Source organism: Nomascus leucogenys, chromosome 19, assembly GCF_006542625.1.
Source record: "Nomascus leucogenys isolate Asia chromosome 19, Asia_NLE_v1, whole genome shotgun sequence".
Lineage (NCBI taxonomy): Eukaryota > Metazoa > Chordata > Mammalia > Primates > Hylobatidae > Nomascus > Nomascus leucogenys.
The window spans coordinates 62308741-62324071 of NC_044399.1; the positions used below are offsets into that span (position 1 = coordinate 62308741).

At 49.3% G+C, this 15331-nt stretch overlaps 1 protein-coding gene across 2 annotated transcripts in view; it reads right to left on the minus strand.

Moving 5' to 3' along the window:
- Window positions 1-13262, minus strand: part of PMP22 (peripheral myelin protein 22) — a 35488-nt gene extending 22226 nt beyond the window's left edge. The window contains exons 1-3 of one of the 2 annotated variants that reach the window (XM_003262605.4): window positions 10363-10535; window positions 8585-8696; window positions 7038-7137 (exon numbers count right to left, since the gene is read on the minus strand). In XM_003262605.4, coding sequence (XP_003262653.1) covers window positions 7038-7137; window positions 8585-8662 — 178 coding nt within the window. In that variant the 5' untranslated portion in view covers window positions 8663-8696; window positions 10363-10535. Of the gene's footprint in view, window positions 1-7037; window positions 7138-8584; window positions 8697-10362; window positions 10536-13089 lie in introns of those variants that run through there. The other variant, XM_030799905.1, reaches the window with a different exon arrangement.
- Between the last annotated feature and the right edge of the window lie 2069 nt (window positions 13263-15331).

The window sequence follows — 15331 nt, forward strand, 5'->3', positions numbered from 1 at the left end:
GGCATGCTGACAACTGATTCCATCCTCTGTACCTCCCTTGCACCACCAGGGTCTCAGCATCTCATAAAAGCCTGTAAAATCCAGAGCCATTACTTGGGTAGAGATTATGGATTGCCTCAGGGAGCCATAAAGATTTTAAAATGTAAAACATGAACCCATAAATGCAGAAGGTCTCCTGTGTTTTCTAAAATCTGGCCAAAAGCTGAGCCACAGACAAGGAAATTGTCTGGTGTCCTTGCCAAAATGACAGTGTCACCAAATTGATAAACAAGTCTGGGATCATTTTGAAGACAGGGATGATAGGAGACCACCAAGGGCTCAGGTTGGGAGCTCCTGAGACTGGCAAGATTTAGTTTCTCTAATTTTCAGCCCAAAGCATTGATCTAATGCCGCACACAACCTATTGATAGTCATGAGTTTGCTGTTGCTGCTGCTGCTGCTGTTTAAATGGAAAAGAAGAGTAGTAAGTGGTCATCTTCTCAGTGTCTGGTGCTGGTCCAGCCCACACACTGTGGCAGAGCAGACCCATCTGTTGTCACTGGGAAATGAGAGGCTGCAGGTACTGCCGTTAGACAATGGAGATGGCCAAGGATGTTTGGGGACAGATTATAGGAAAGCTCAACAATTCCCTTCATGCTTTGGTGTTGAGCACTGGCCTCCTCTTTAAAAACAAAAATGATTCAAAAAGGGACACACTTTTTGTGCCTAACACCTCAGCATGAAAAAGTTTATCAACTACCTTTTCTTCTGAGACAAGAGAGGACTTTGTGAGCAGGGACAGGCCCTGAGAGACAGATTTTACTGAAGACAAACTCTGCCTGGGTCCTGCCTCATCACTGAAGCTGATGAAGACCAGCCAGGGGCCAGGGCAAGCTAGGACTGTGCCCTTCCAGCTCTTGGGCTCCCAAGTCGCCTGTGGCTTAATTCCAGTATTCTGACCCATTCTGCTACACATCAGGTCCACACAAATTAAACAAAGAGCAGGGGAATGCTTGTGAGAACTTGAGTTACGAGGATCAGTGTTGGAGATTTTAAACTCATCCATAGGGTCTTCGGGAGGAGGCTTGGCACACCCCTTCCCCTCACCAGAGCCTTCCAGATTGTATGAGTTTGCAAACTAAAGCTCTAAGAACCGGCTTCATTCAAAGCTACCCCATGGACCCTGCCTGCCATGCCTTGGGGCTCCACTCTCTTAATCAAGGCAGAGCGAACCTACTTGTTACTCAAAACCCATTTTCTAACATAAAATGCTCATAGTTATTTTCTGATTGTGAAAATAAAAGATCTCAATGAGGAAAACAGGTAAGGCAGCAAAAGAAAGAAAACAGCCAAAGTGATAAGAATCCCGTCACCCAAAATTATCACTGAAAATATACTGATGCATTTCTATCTTGTACAATTTCTGATATGTTTTGCCTTATAGAGGCTTCTGGACTGTCACTCCAACTTGGAATCAAACAGACCACTGAGAAACCTGTGGAAGACAGCAGGTCTAAGGAAATCGCAAAGATTAGAAATGCATGCATTTGCACCCAATTCCTTCCTAGTGTGGGTTGGGGGGAACCTTTGAGATGGTCTGTGATTCTACTTACCCCTCACTCTTTGTTCCCACTAGTCTGCCCTGCCCTCTGTCCCTCAACTATGCCAAGCTCCTTCCCTCCCCAGCAATCTTGCACTTGACGGTCCTTCTGTACGGAACTTCCCCGAGATGTTCATATGTCTGGCTCCTGGCTACTCCTCAAGGAGACCTTCCTTCACCACTGCAATCCCTCTTTATCCCATTACCCTGTCTTATATAGCTCTTACCATTGCCCCCAAATTCTCCATGTTTACTGACTGGTTTGTCCAGTAAAACATAAGCTCTTGTTCACTCTTGTAACCTTAGCACCTACAATAGTCTCTGGTACATGACAGTTGTTCAAGAAATAGTCCTGCATGAAAGATCAGAAGAGAAATGGAGAGACTCCCGAAGTGGGAAGTTCACATTTCAGGAAGTGAGAAAATGCTGAAATTCCAAGATGACGGGAAGAGAGATGGGAGGTGAAACTTAACAGAAGCAGGAGTGGATCATTCAGGGAGATTCCAATGGGCCTCGTTAAAGATTTTCATCTGAAGATTAAGACCAATGAACGGCCTCTGAAAAGGTTTCAAAATGAGGAGTGATATAATTAGGTTTGTGTTTTTTTAAATATCAGCCTGGATTCCATATGAAAAATGAGTCACAGAGGAGCAAGAAAGGGTTCAGGCAAACTAGTTAGGAGGCTGCCCTGGTGCCTCTGACAAACGAGGAAGCAGCATGACCACAGGTGGGCAACAGGCATTGGAACAATGGGGTGGCCTGAGGGACCCATGACAATGCTGAGAAGAGAAAGAAGGAAACGCCAAGGCAGACTCTAGATGTTTGGCTTGCGGGCTGGTGAAGCAGCATTCACTAAAACACTAGAAAGTGACAAAGGGATTGATTTGGCGGAGGAAGATAAGGACTATCTCTGGCCTAGTGGCTTGGGGGCCTCTCTTGGATATCCCAAGGGAAGTGGCCAGGAGATAGCTGGATAAACAGGTCTGGGATTCAGAAGAGAGCTCTGGACTCATTAAGTAATAATAAGACGGCCAGGCATGGTGGCTCATGCTTGTAATCCCAGCACTTTGGGAGGCTGAGGCAGGTGGATCACCTGAGGTCGGGAGTTCGAGACCAGCCTGACCAACATGGAGAAATCCCATCTCTACTAAAAATACAAAAAATTAGCCAAGCGTGGTGGTGCATGCCTGTAATCCCAGCTACTCGGGAGGCTGAGGCAGGAGAATTGCTTGAACCCGGGAGGCGGAAGTTGCAGTGAGTCAAGATCGCGCCACTGAACTCCAGCCTGGGCAACAAGAGTGAAACTCTGTCTCAATAATAATAATAAGACTTCACCTGTACCTGGAGAGGTGGTAGAAATAGAGAGAGAGAAGCCTCAACAGATCTTAAAGTTTCTGAGAAGAGTCCATATGAGAATGGTGGGGTGGCTGACAGAGCCCAGGATGCAGCAGAGATGGACTCTTTGAAGAATGCTGAAATAACTGGGACTTATGGAACTGCATAGGGCCCAACTGAGCTATTGCAAAAGAGTATGATTGGGTATGGGAGGGGATGGTCAAACCGTCAAGGGAAGTATTCCACACCAGGCTTACAGAGAAGTATTTGCTGCCAAGTTTCTACGATTCGAGAAGCCATGCTTCCCCCAAGGCCGAATGACTTTATTTCTCAGCCTCTCTTATAAATAGGTGTAGGTGTGACCATGTCACATTTCATTAAAAGAAAAGGGGATTCATTCTTCCCCACCTCCTTTCTCCACCCTACTGCTTGAATCATGGATGAGATGGCTGGAGCTCTAGCAGCCTTTTGTTTACTGAAGATGACAGCCAAACCCAAGAGATCACAAAGAAATGAGCTAGAAAGTGTCTGCATCTCTGACAATTTCATGGAACCTCCATATCTCCCTCAGGCTACCTACTTCCAGACTTCTTTGAAAAGAGAGACAAATAAATGATCTTATTTAAGCCCCTATCATTTAAAGATGTTCTCTTATATGCAGTCAACCCTAATCCTAACCAGAACACTAGCCAACCTGTCCACCCCATCCCCTGCCTTGTTCTACCCTTACCTTAGGTCACATCATTGCCCTAACAGGGAATATTCTCCTCCCCATTGCCTGTATTGACTTAAATCCTGACCATCCTTTGGAGGATGGATCAGATTCTACCTCCCACCAGAGATTTCCCTTCTGCTTCCTCCCTGAACTCAGGCGCTGTCTGCCTGCCTCCCTTTGGGCATCTGGCCTGCTCTGCCTGCCAAGGGAGTGATTCAACCTTCCATACTTATCTCCTGACTCCTCGACCAGGCTCGGGACCATCAAGGCAAGGCCCATGCATTCCAGATCCTCGTATTCCCTGGGCCAGAGAGGCACTGGATATAATATCATAATGAATATCCCCACACTAAGCCTCTCTTACCTCTGCCCACACGAGGCAGATAAGGAGGGGGTGCCAGAAAGTATACAAACACATTTAGAAAAATGAGAAAGCAGGCGGAGTCAAAGTCAGTTAGTTAAAAATCTAAAACTATTTCTAATATTAAGATGTAGCCTGGGGGCAAGATCTAGTATGTCTCTTTCAAACTATATAATCTAGATGTTAGACTGCCTCATGGCACAATGTCAGGAGGCCCCATTCGTGTAGAAAACAACATGAGTGGCAACCCCCAGAGAGAGCTGAAGTATCATGGTCATGCACCAGAAAAATAAGTCCTTTCAGAAAAAAATACCAAGTCACATGGTGCAGTGGCTCACACCTGTAATCCCAGCACTTTGGGAGGCGAGGTGGGTGGATGACCTGAGGTCAGGAGTTCGAGACCAGCCTGCCCAACATGGTGAAACCCCTCTCTACTAAAAATACAAAAATTAGCCAGGCGTGGTGTTGGGCGCCTGTAATCCCAGCTACTCGGGAGGCTGAGGCAGGAAAATCACTTGAACCCAGGAGGCGGAGGTTGTAGTGAACCGAGATCGCACCACTGTTTATTTTTTCACACTTGCAACATATTCTTCACAAATCTATGTCAATAATGAATTACTTTTGATTACTTAAGTATTTTTTTTCAAATATACTTTCTAAGAGCAAATACAGACAAGGTAAATGGTTTGCAATGAGCATAGTTCATTTGTAAAGGCAGTATAATGTTTTAAAAATTACACATTTTTTTCAGCTTATTGTCTGCTGCCACAATTGTTAAACTCAATCAAAGAGGCCCCGGAGGATTCGCCACTTAAGGCTGAAGTTGTAGCAAGTGCTGCCACGTTGGGGAAGATAGCAGCAGAGATAACCACCACTGGGGAACTGTAAACGGAAATTTCAAATTTAGATTAAGCCGGAGTGGAGTGAAAGCAAACCCAGAGTGTTCAGGTGCAGCGTCCAGATGTTTTCAAAATGCCCTGATGGTGAGAGCTGAGAAGGGAGATGTGGAGAACAGACACTCTGTGGGCCTCACGGAAAGCAACGAGGCCGATTTGAAACCCACACTAAGGAGGCATTGTAAATGAACCCAAGAACACGAGCTTGGCACAGAAGGAACAAGTTGAGAGATAAGAAGTTTCCTGATTAAAATAACCCTACTGCCTCTTTGAGATCTGCTTCTGGCACCAACTGACAGCTATTTCCAACGGAAGAAGACACCAAATGTAAATCGGTAACATGCTACAGGTCAATATTGCTTTCTTTCCTGCAGATGGTTTAAGCACAACTTAGCAACTCCTCTGCCGCCTCGTTTCTGCTGAAACTTAGCCGGGTTTTAACACGCCTGCCGAAACTGCCCCCTTCCGGGCCCAAGAGTCCAGGATTCCGTGCCAAGAGGCGTGGCCAGATGCCACTTGGGGATGGCGCCTGTGAGCACCAAAGCCTGCCCTTTTCGGGCTGAGTCACTACTTGTAACCACCAGGTGTCAGTAGCGAGTAAGGAGACTCCCATCCGGAGTGCTCAGGGAACTTCAGCCAGACCCGAAAGGGGGAGACACCGGATGCTGTGGCTTTGGGGACAAGCAGTGCTACGGTCACATTCTCAGGCACTCATGAGTATTTCATTTACTCAGTTGCCAACTCACCATGCAAACCCACCACGTAATTTCTGGGATGGCTTTAATTCAATACCTTTCACACACTCAGAGACAAGATGAAGCACTGTTCTCACTCCAATAGGACTGGGAACTTTCCTCTGCTCCCTCCCCAACCCAGAAGGTAAAAACATAAAGCAGGGTTTTCTACTCCTTGCTTATCTTCTCCACGTAAATTACCAAATAGTATTTTAGCAGTTTCTATTTGTACTGTGGTTCAAGGAATTTGGTTTATAATGCTTCAGCTTGGGATATGCTTGGGTATTACTGGGTACAGAGCCGTAAGAGGGAAAGTCCAGCAAAGAAATTGGATTATGCAAAGCCAGGACCAAAGGCCACTTCACTGTCTGTTTTATTGAAATGGATCTAAATTGGTTTCTCTCATCTGGTGTAGCATCTTGAGCATATATACTGGATCTATGAGTAGCTGCAGCAACACTTAAAGCTGTATTTCTGTGGCCTTTTAAACCCAGGATGTTAGGAAAGCTCTGCTGTATCTCTAGGTCCTTCCAGCCTGAGGACACATCTTTCAGAACAAAAGATCATGTGGATCCAGGTCCACGGACTCTTAACGTCAATCGCTGTGGCCTACCCAGCCACCAAAACAGCTCATCCTGTTTACCTCCGCCTGTCTGCATCCAAACACGCAGGGATCCTGGCTGGGTGTTCCTTTCCCTCTGGGTGTTTGGGGTATCTAGTTGGTGGTTCTGCTGCCAACTATCCCTTAATTTGAGCCTCATGAAGCCTGGCTTCCATATCTCACAAGCAAACATGCTGAGGACAGAGGAGAAATACAATCTTCTGGATTAAGGACCCCAAGGCTTAGCTTAGGGTTTTGCAAATAGCTTCAAGTCCCCATCTTGCAACAAGGAAACATTCAAAGGTTTTGATGCTAGGTGGCATCACTGAGGCCCAAGACCTGGAAAGGCAGTCAGTCTTGTGTCCATATAACTGATGGTGCAGTGAGCTGGCCCCACTGTCACTGCAGCAGAAAGGGGCAGGGCATTTCTGAATAGAGACAGCCACCAAACCAAAGATACACGTTTGATCCAATGTCCCAAGGGGGTCTGCCTACGGCTTAGCTATCATACCACCTTTACAGCTCCCATGACGACATTTTTTTAAATCACAGAAAGCATTATCCTAAGTGATCAGGAGGGTGCTAAGGGCATGTCTCTAGGTAGAGTGAATCGCAATGATGCCCAGGATCTCAGCTACCCCAGCGAGATCGCCACCCCTCCCATTTTCCTTGGACTCATGGCTCCCTGTCACATCCCACCCCACCCCAGCAACAACATTCTGGCTTGTGTCTTCCAATAAGCATTTCCAGCTCTGGACTGAGAAATGTGTTACAGGCATCTGAGGACAAGCTCGCAGAGCACAAAACCAGCCTCACCGTTTGGCGATGATGAGAAACAGTGGTGGACATTTCCTGAGGAAGAGGTGCTACAGTTCTGCCAGAGATCAGTTGCATGTCCATTGCCCACGATCCATTGCTAGAGAGAATCAGATAGATATCCTGAGTCAGGGAGGGAGTGAGGAGTGAAGGAAAAGGGGAAGGAGAAAGGCCCAGGGATGGTGAAAAGCACCCTCATCCACCTAGCCACCCCGCCCACCCCTGCATGGTAAGAGCCAATGTTTATGACTTAAAAGCACCTTGTAAATGGAGAAGTTCCACATGCACACAGAAACGATTATGTGCAGAGATGTTTACTGTAGTAGAAGGAGCCATGAACTCAACCTAAGACACCTGCGTTCAAGCCTTCTCTCCTCCCAGCATCTCGGGATCATTCCCCAAGCCCGCCTCTCTGAGTCTATTTCCTTGTTTATAGCTCCTGTCAATCTGATATTATCATCACCAGGCACAATGGAGATACTGTGAAGATGCTTGTAAATGTTAAACTAAGTCACAAATCCCCAACATAATTATTTCTCACAGAGACTAGAAAATCATGCTTACAGGCCGGGCACGGTGGCTCACGCCTGTAATCCCAGCACTTTGGGAGGCAGAGGTGGGCGGATCATGAGGTCAGGAGTTCAAGACCAGCCTGGCCAACATAGTGAAACCCCGTCTCTACTAAAAATACAAAAAAAAAAAAAAAAAAAAAATTAGCCGGGCGTGGTGGTGGGCACCTGTAATCCCAGGCTGAGGCAGGAGAATGGCTCGAACCCAGAAGGCAGTGGTTGCAGTGAGCCAAGATCATGCCACTGCACTGCAGCCTGGGTGACAGGCTGCAGACTCCGTCTCAAAAAAAAAAAAAAAAAAAAAAAGAAAACGAAAAAGAAAATCATGCTTACAACGTGCCTTAAATTAAGAAGTGAAAGCCACCATTGGAAAACTGCCTGAATGTCTGTTCATCTTCGTCGCCAAGAAAATAACTTTAAGATCTAATGGGCTGGACAGTTTTGTAACAGAAATTACTCTGATGGCCTGTTCCTACCAGTGGAAGCTTTACTAACAAGGTGTTGTGTTCATGCCATAAAGCAGACATGGGACCTGTGAACTCTTTTCCAGAAAAGCCCATTTTAACTTTCCAATTTCAAGTCCTAAAAGGGTGTTTTATAAATTAATTCACCCATCTGACTATGGTTTGGAGAAAAAAAAATCATAAATACTCCTATTCTTCAACGAGGCTGCATCAAGAAAAAAAATATTAAACAATCTTATCAAATGAAGGTCGGGGACCCCTAGATCGGCTCTGAAGTTATTTGGCTTAAATAGAGACCTGCGCAGCTAACCCAGCCCAGCGCTCGCTTCGTTCCTATCACTGAATCTGCTCTCGTTTTCTCAAAGCAACTGGAAGGGGGCAGATTGCCAGAAACTTCCCTGAGACGTCTGAGACTGTCTGCAAATAACACAGTCCTGAACCAGAAGGAGCACGGGCTGGGAACCCATATGGGGAAGGGCGGGCCGCGCAGGGAGCCTCCCCTCCAGGCACTCACGCTGACGATCGTGGAGACGAACAGCAGCACCAGCACCGCGACGTGGAGGACGATGATACTCAGCAACAGGAGGAGCATTCTGGCGGCAAGTTCTGCTCAGCGGAGTTTCTGCCTGCGGGGAGAGCGCTGGGCGTGAGGCCGAACGCACTGGGCCGAGCGAGGGAGGCGCGCGCAGAGGGAGGGTCCCGCTCACTAGCGGAAGGCCGGGCCTGGCCCAGCGCCCGCAGCCCGACCGCCCGCGCGGGTCAGGAGCCTTCGCGCCGCCTGCCGCCGAGAGGGGGCAGCAGCCGCCTGCAGGACCCGCACCCAGTGCCCAGCGCCCAGCCGGGCCCGCCTGCAACGGAACATCTTTTGCTTTTGGAAACAAAACAAGCGGTTCGCACGTCTAAAACCACCCAGGGAACAGGGGTTTCCAGAAAATATGAGCAAAGGCCACTGCACGCTTCCACCCACCCCAAGCGCTTCCCGGCGACCTCCCTGGAAAGTGAGAGGTCAAGTTCTCCGAGACCCCGGTTCAGATGGTGAATTCCCCTATGAGGTGGAGGTAGGGGTGAGGGGAGTAGGCGCCCAGATTTCCGTCTGAGACCTGGAGACAGCCGTGGCATGCGGTGGGGGAGACAGCGGCGAGGAGGCTGGTTTCCCAGACCCCAGTGCTCTCCGCATTCCGTTCGTCTCCAAGTTTCCACCCAATTCTGCCAGCGTAGAGGAACGGTCCTGGCCCCAGCTCAGCCTCGCGCAGACTCTGGCGGCTCCGGAGAGGCGGTGCAGAGCCAGAGTAGTGTGGAAAGGAAAGAATGGCTCGGGAGGGTTGCCTGGACCCTGCGCTTCCCGTCCACCGCGCGCTTCCCCAGGCAGCCCGTGGGGGCAGAGGGCATTCTGCTCCTGCGCTAGACCCACGTGCTCGCCTAGGGGTCCAGTCTGCACCCCAGGCACTCAAAGCCAGGACACGGACCCCATCAAGCCTGAGCTCCAGTTTGGGCGCGGTGGGACAGGAGCCCAGGAGCCTGGACCGAAGGGAGTAGATGTCCAGCGGACGGGAGAGAGAGACAGAGGGTAAAAGGCTGAATCCGAGAATTTCAGCCGGTCAGAACCGGCAGGACATTTATCCCAAGTAATGCGGTCCTCGCCCCTCATTTTAAACTTTGGGGGAACTGAAGGCTGGGATGACCTGTTAGAGGACATGCATGGCTGTGAAAGATCTGGCTGAGACTCTGGGGACCATTTTAGGCAGACGTCTTGGGCCAGGGAGACAACGTTTCAATAACCCAGTTTGGAAAGTACCCAATCCCAGGCCCCTCCGTTCCTCTCCACAAGCATCACATTCAAAGAAACTCTGGAATGCACTGGAAGAAATAAACAAGGATTTCTGATGACTCCCAGAGGGTTTGAATTAAACCGATGGCAGGAGGCTGGGAACTGGGGAACCACAGGAGTCCAGCACTCTCGGGATGTCCGCCACAGGGACTGTTTTGCCAGTGTGTCCCAGAGTCAACGCCTCTTCAGCAAGGCGAAAACTGGGCCGCCCTTATCCTCTATCCAGACACCAGCTCCATCACCCTTGCCCTGTAAGGTCTTACAGACCATAAAGGCTCTCCTCGTTGTATTACTCCAAGCCCCATTGGAGGGAAACAGGACACACAGGGGACCCTGTGCCCCTAAGCAGAAGCCCCAGGGAGCTGGCCAAAGCCCCGCGCCTGCTCTGCGCTTTCTGGCACCCTTACTGGAAGATGCCCACGTTTCTCCCCCATCTCCTTCACTCTCCCCACCAAATCACTTACAGCCCAAAGGAACAGCTGTCCCGATCCTCAGGGTGGCCTCAAGCACAAACTCGGGTGCGTTGGCTCCGCTGCTGGCGCCGCCAAAGCTGCGCTGCAGGGCTGCGCGCGCGCGAAGCAAGGGGGCAGTGGGAGGCTCCTGGCGTTCCCCTTTAACGGGAACAACGCCCTGTTTGCGTCGCTGCAGTAGGGTGTGTCCCTGGGTCAGCGTGTGCGGGAGGGCGGGACTCAGGGAGGAGAGGGGGCAGGAGAGAGGGAGGGCAGGAGACAGTTACTTGGCCTTAAATGCGCCTCAGGAAAAAGTCGGTCTCTGCAAAACCGCGGCGACTTTTACTCGAAACCAGTGGCGGCTGAGCTTTCTCACCTCCCACCTCCCTCCTCCCCTGGCCCCGTGGAGATCATGGAAACCTAGTGTTGACCGAGAAACTGGCTCCTCAGCCCACTCCCCAGCCAAATGTAGCTCAGCGGATGCCCAGGACTGGGCTTCGGGGCGCGCCGACGCCGACCGCGCCCGCGCGGGGCTGAGGCTGGATTCCTCTCCCACTAATAGAGGGCAAAGGGGGCTCGAGAGCTGGAAGAAGTCCCTTTCCTCTCGGGTCCTGGAGCCCTGCCCTGTCCTAGAGTCTTAGCCGGGCACTCCTGCCCCGCGCCTGTCCCCGCTATTACTGTCTGCACCTACGAAGCATGCCGGCTTCCTAGGATTGGCTGGGATTGATCTAGCGGGCTCCGCTTGGGTGCGAATTAGGGGAAGAAAAGTCCGGCCGAATACTGGATAGCATGGTCTGGAATTGGGCTCCTCCTAGCCTGGGCAAAACCAGACTACCACCGAATAAGCTCCAGGCAAAGTGTTCCTGCAGCAGTCGGGCTTGGCTGGCGTCCTGGCCGTGGGGTTTGGGGGGCGGGTGCGAGGTGGCCATTTGAGGTGGGGTTGGAGCAGCCAAGGAAATCAGCTGATTCATAGCCTCCTAACGTGGGCCGCCCAGCGTTACAGGGAGAGAGGCTAGCCCTTCAGTCTCGGCTTGGCAGAGGCGAGCCCAACTGAGACTCCCGTGCTCAGGCCAGCCTTAAGGCACGGGACAGGGAACAGGAATGTGGATGTTAAAGGTTTTTGCCTGAAAATGCAGCAGTTCACACACGCGCGCGCGCGCGCGCGCGCACACACACACACACACACACACACTTCCCTACTTCTAGTGTACTGTGTCATAGAAGCTCATCACTCTCAATGATTCAAATAATTCTATAATATTTTACGATTTGAAAGGAGCTGCTCTTTTAGCTAATTGTATATTCTTACTGTAAGTAAAAATAAATTTGAAAAAATCTTCAAACGATGATCTTTTTAAAACTATCGTGTTATCAGATTAAAATGAAGCGTACTTGTAAAAATTGTATTTACAGTGCCTGTTATATGCCAGGCACTTTGCCTGGACTTCATATGCATGGTCTGTGAGAGGCAGTGTGGTGCAGTGGTTAGGCACTCTGGATCTGGGCTCCGACCAACCTAATCACCCTGCTTACTTTTGTTGTGAATTTGGGCAATTTCTCAAGTTCACTGAGCTTCAGTTTTCTCAGGTGCAAAAGGAACTAGTAATGCCTGCTTTAAAGGTTTATGGTGGTGATTGAAGGAGACAATATGTACAAAGCAGTTAACATCGTGTCTGCAACATAATAAGGGCCCAGTGCCCAAACTGCCACCACTATTACTATATCACATTTAACTCTCACATCAACCCTTCAGGGAAGACCTGACCACCTCTGCACTGAAGTAGCTTGTAACTCTGATAGGTAGGTAGGTAGGTAGATAGATAGATAGATAGATAGATAGATAGATAGATAGATAGATAAAGATTTATAAATCAAAGTGCATATGCAAGTAGAAAAAAAAGTCTAAAGACATGGAAGTGTTTTCTTTCCTCCATAGGTCATTTTATAGGTTAGATTTGCTCTAGAAATTATTACTTTGTTTTATGCCATTTGGACATTTATTTATTTAACCAACACTTATGTGATCACAACATACTCAGGACTGTTCTAAGTAAGCACTTTACAAATATTAGCGTATCTAACTCAGGGTTTTCTTTCCCTTCCTTTGTGATCTTCAGATAAACTTTTTAATAAAGTCTAATACACATACAGAAAAGTGCATATATTGGGTGCTACAGCTCGCTTCTTCCTTTCTTTTGAACCCAATAGTTTAATCAATAACCACCCAGGTCACAGCCACACCATACGCTGCCGGACAGGTAAACCCAACCCATCTGTCCCTCACTGCCTCTGGCCTCCTGCCTGGTTCTCAATGGTGGGAGAGGAAATGCTACTGAGTGCCTGCTGACCGGGCTTGCCACACCCAGAGCCCAGCTGGCCAAGGCTCTGCCACAGGTGGCAGCTTCTTCCTAACCTGCTTACCAAGGCCACCTGCCAGCTGCGTGTGCACAGCTATTTTCCATGGGGGAAAAAGCATCTAGATTCCTTTCTTCCTTTCAATCTGGATGCATTAGGATTTCTAGATGCTCTCAGATGGCCCCCCACCTCCCCAGCCAGAGTGTATATCCACCTCTTAACCAAGGATATAAAAAGCCCTCTGAATCTCCAGTCAATTCCAACACAAATGCACCATCTCTCCTGCAATTCTTTTCATTTGCAGCTTGCAGGGGGTGGGGAATTAGGCAATTCTTGTAAAGCATAGGCATACATCACCCAGAGGCACAGTTTGCCAATAAAACTCACCCGGCCAAACAGCGTAACCCCTTCTTCCAGGCAGATTTCTTTGCAGTCAAATGCAAGGGATGCTAAGGCAAGACCCTCCCCACAGGGCAGCCAGAGACCCGCAGCCAACAGACTAAGCCTGCGGCTTCCAACCAGGCTCCCCGAGATGTTCCCTGGTGGTGCTCCCTGTAACTGAAGCCAGACCAGGCGTCTTTCCAGTTTATTCAGGGGCTGGTCCAATGTTGGAATATGTCATGGTGGCCTGAGAGGTTCTCAGCCTCTATTATTTAAAGAGACAGTGTCCAACTTTGTGTGCTTTCCAGAATACAGTAATCCCAAGAGGCCCTGCAGGTCATGGAGAAACTGGAATCAGAAGGGAGAAGAGCTTTGAGTATGCCTGAAGCCTGTGATGCCAAGGCTGTTCTCTCTGGAAGTGCCAACCTGTGTAATAGCCAAGAGGTCCCACTCTCCCCTCCCCTCCCAGTGAATTCTGCAGAGATTAAATATACTGTGTGAAGGATCTGTGTCCACAGTGTTACATATGTGCAGGTAAGTTTTCTTTTAAATAAACTTCATTTTAAGGAGCCCAAACATTGCACAGCTAATCTCTCACAGCATCACAGCAGTGAGCCAAATGTCTCAAGAGTCCCCAAATCAAGCCTGCTTTGTTCCAACCCCTGGTTGGAAAAACTCTCCGTTACCTGCCCTGTCTGCCTAGACCCCATCGCAAATGATCACATGTGTTGTACATTAGAATAAAACTTAGGGAAATGGGTTCTTCCGACTCTGTCTTTAATGTGCCCTAATCAAGCTGAGCTTCATGAGATAATTCAATGCAAGTAAACAAACTCCTATTGAAAACTACTGAAAACTTTCTAACCTGTCAGGTAGGATAGGCTGGAAAAGTGGTTGGAAATTCTTGGCGAGGGAGGTAAAGGAAGTTATGGCATATTTAGGTTCTTTGCAGCGTACCCACTCCAGCTCCCAGAGAGTCCTCCATCCCTTCAACCGCTTCTAGCTGCAAACTCTGACGCAAGGGGACTGGTTTCATTGCATGAGTTTCCTGGAATTCTGGCACTTGGGGCATAAGACTTCCTCTTGTGTCAGGGATCCCCAGTCTGGAGAGACCTGCAGAGTTTGGAGAAGTCCCTCCCTGTCACACACTTTACATTTGGTTGGACTCTCCAGTCACAAGGGCCTCTCAATGGCCCTCTCCCCTGTTCTACCCACAGCCAGCATCTGCTCACAGCAGGCATCACGGCCAGTGCCAATAAAACAGTTTCACCTTTCTCTCTTTGCTGAAATCAGTTTTATTTTTCACAGCAGTGGTTCTTTAGAATCACTCGAGAGATTTGCGAATGACCTAGCCTGGGCCACGGGCAGAGAAGCTGACTCAGGTGGTTTGGGATGGGGCTCAGGTGTGGGTAATTTCCAGTGTCTCTCCCCCGGCTGGATGTTTCGTTGTCCAGCCAGGTTGTCATGTGGAGTTAGATTGTCGCTGATTTCCTTCCAGCTCCCTTCTGTTGTGGAACCCAAATGGAGATGAGGTGCAGTGTGGGCTGCTGCAGTATTATGCAAGTTATAGGTCTGTTCTGCCAGGCAAAACGGGGTGTGTGTGTGTGTGTGTGTATCTGTGTGAATGTGTGTGTGCATTTGTGTGTGTGCATGACAGAGAGAAAAAGAGAGAGAGAGAGAGAGAGAGGAGCCTCCCTCAATCCTCCTCTGACATGGTCTGTACGGGGACTGGGAACAGGGAGCATGGGTTTTGCGGCCTCTCCAGACAGCCTTTTCCTGGGAACTGCCATGATCAGCTCCAAAGGCTACATGACAGAGGCTGCTGTCCCTCAGGCCAGGATCAAGCCTGAAGACATCTAAGATTATTTCTGATCTAAGAGCTGAAGATTCAGAGGAAAAGGGGTAGGGCCTGGTGAGTGTGGGGCATGGCTTCCGGCCAGATAGGACCAGTCTGATGAGCCCTCCCTCTCTCCTTCCATGAGCTCCACATTCTGAGACCTGCTCTCTTGGCCTCACGTCTCTTTTGCCCAGGTCCTCCATCTCCAGCAGCCAAACCCTGAAGTCCCTGTTGGCTGTCAGCACCAGAGCTGGTCACTGTTGTGTGTCACTGGCCCTGTCTACCAGATACAAACACACTTGTCTTTACTCGTCTGGGCCAGACTCTCTTCCCTTCCCAGAGTCAGGTGAGGAAAACTCCTTCCTGGGCCCCTGTCTCCCATTTCCAATCACCCTGTTCTCAGCCAAAAGG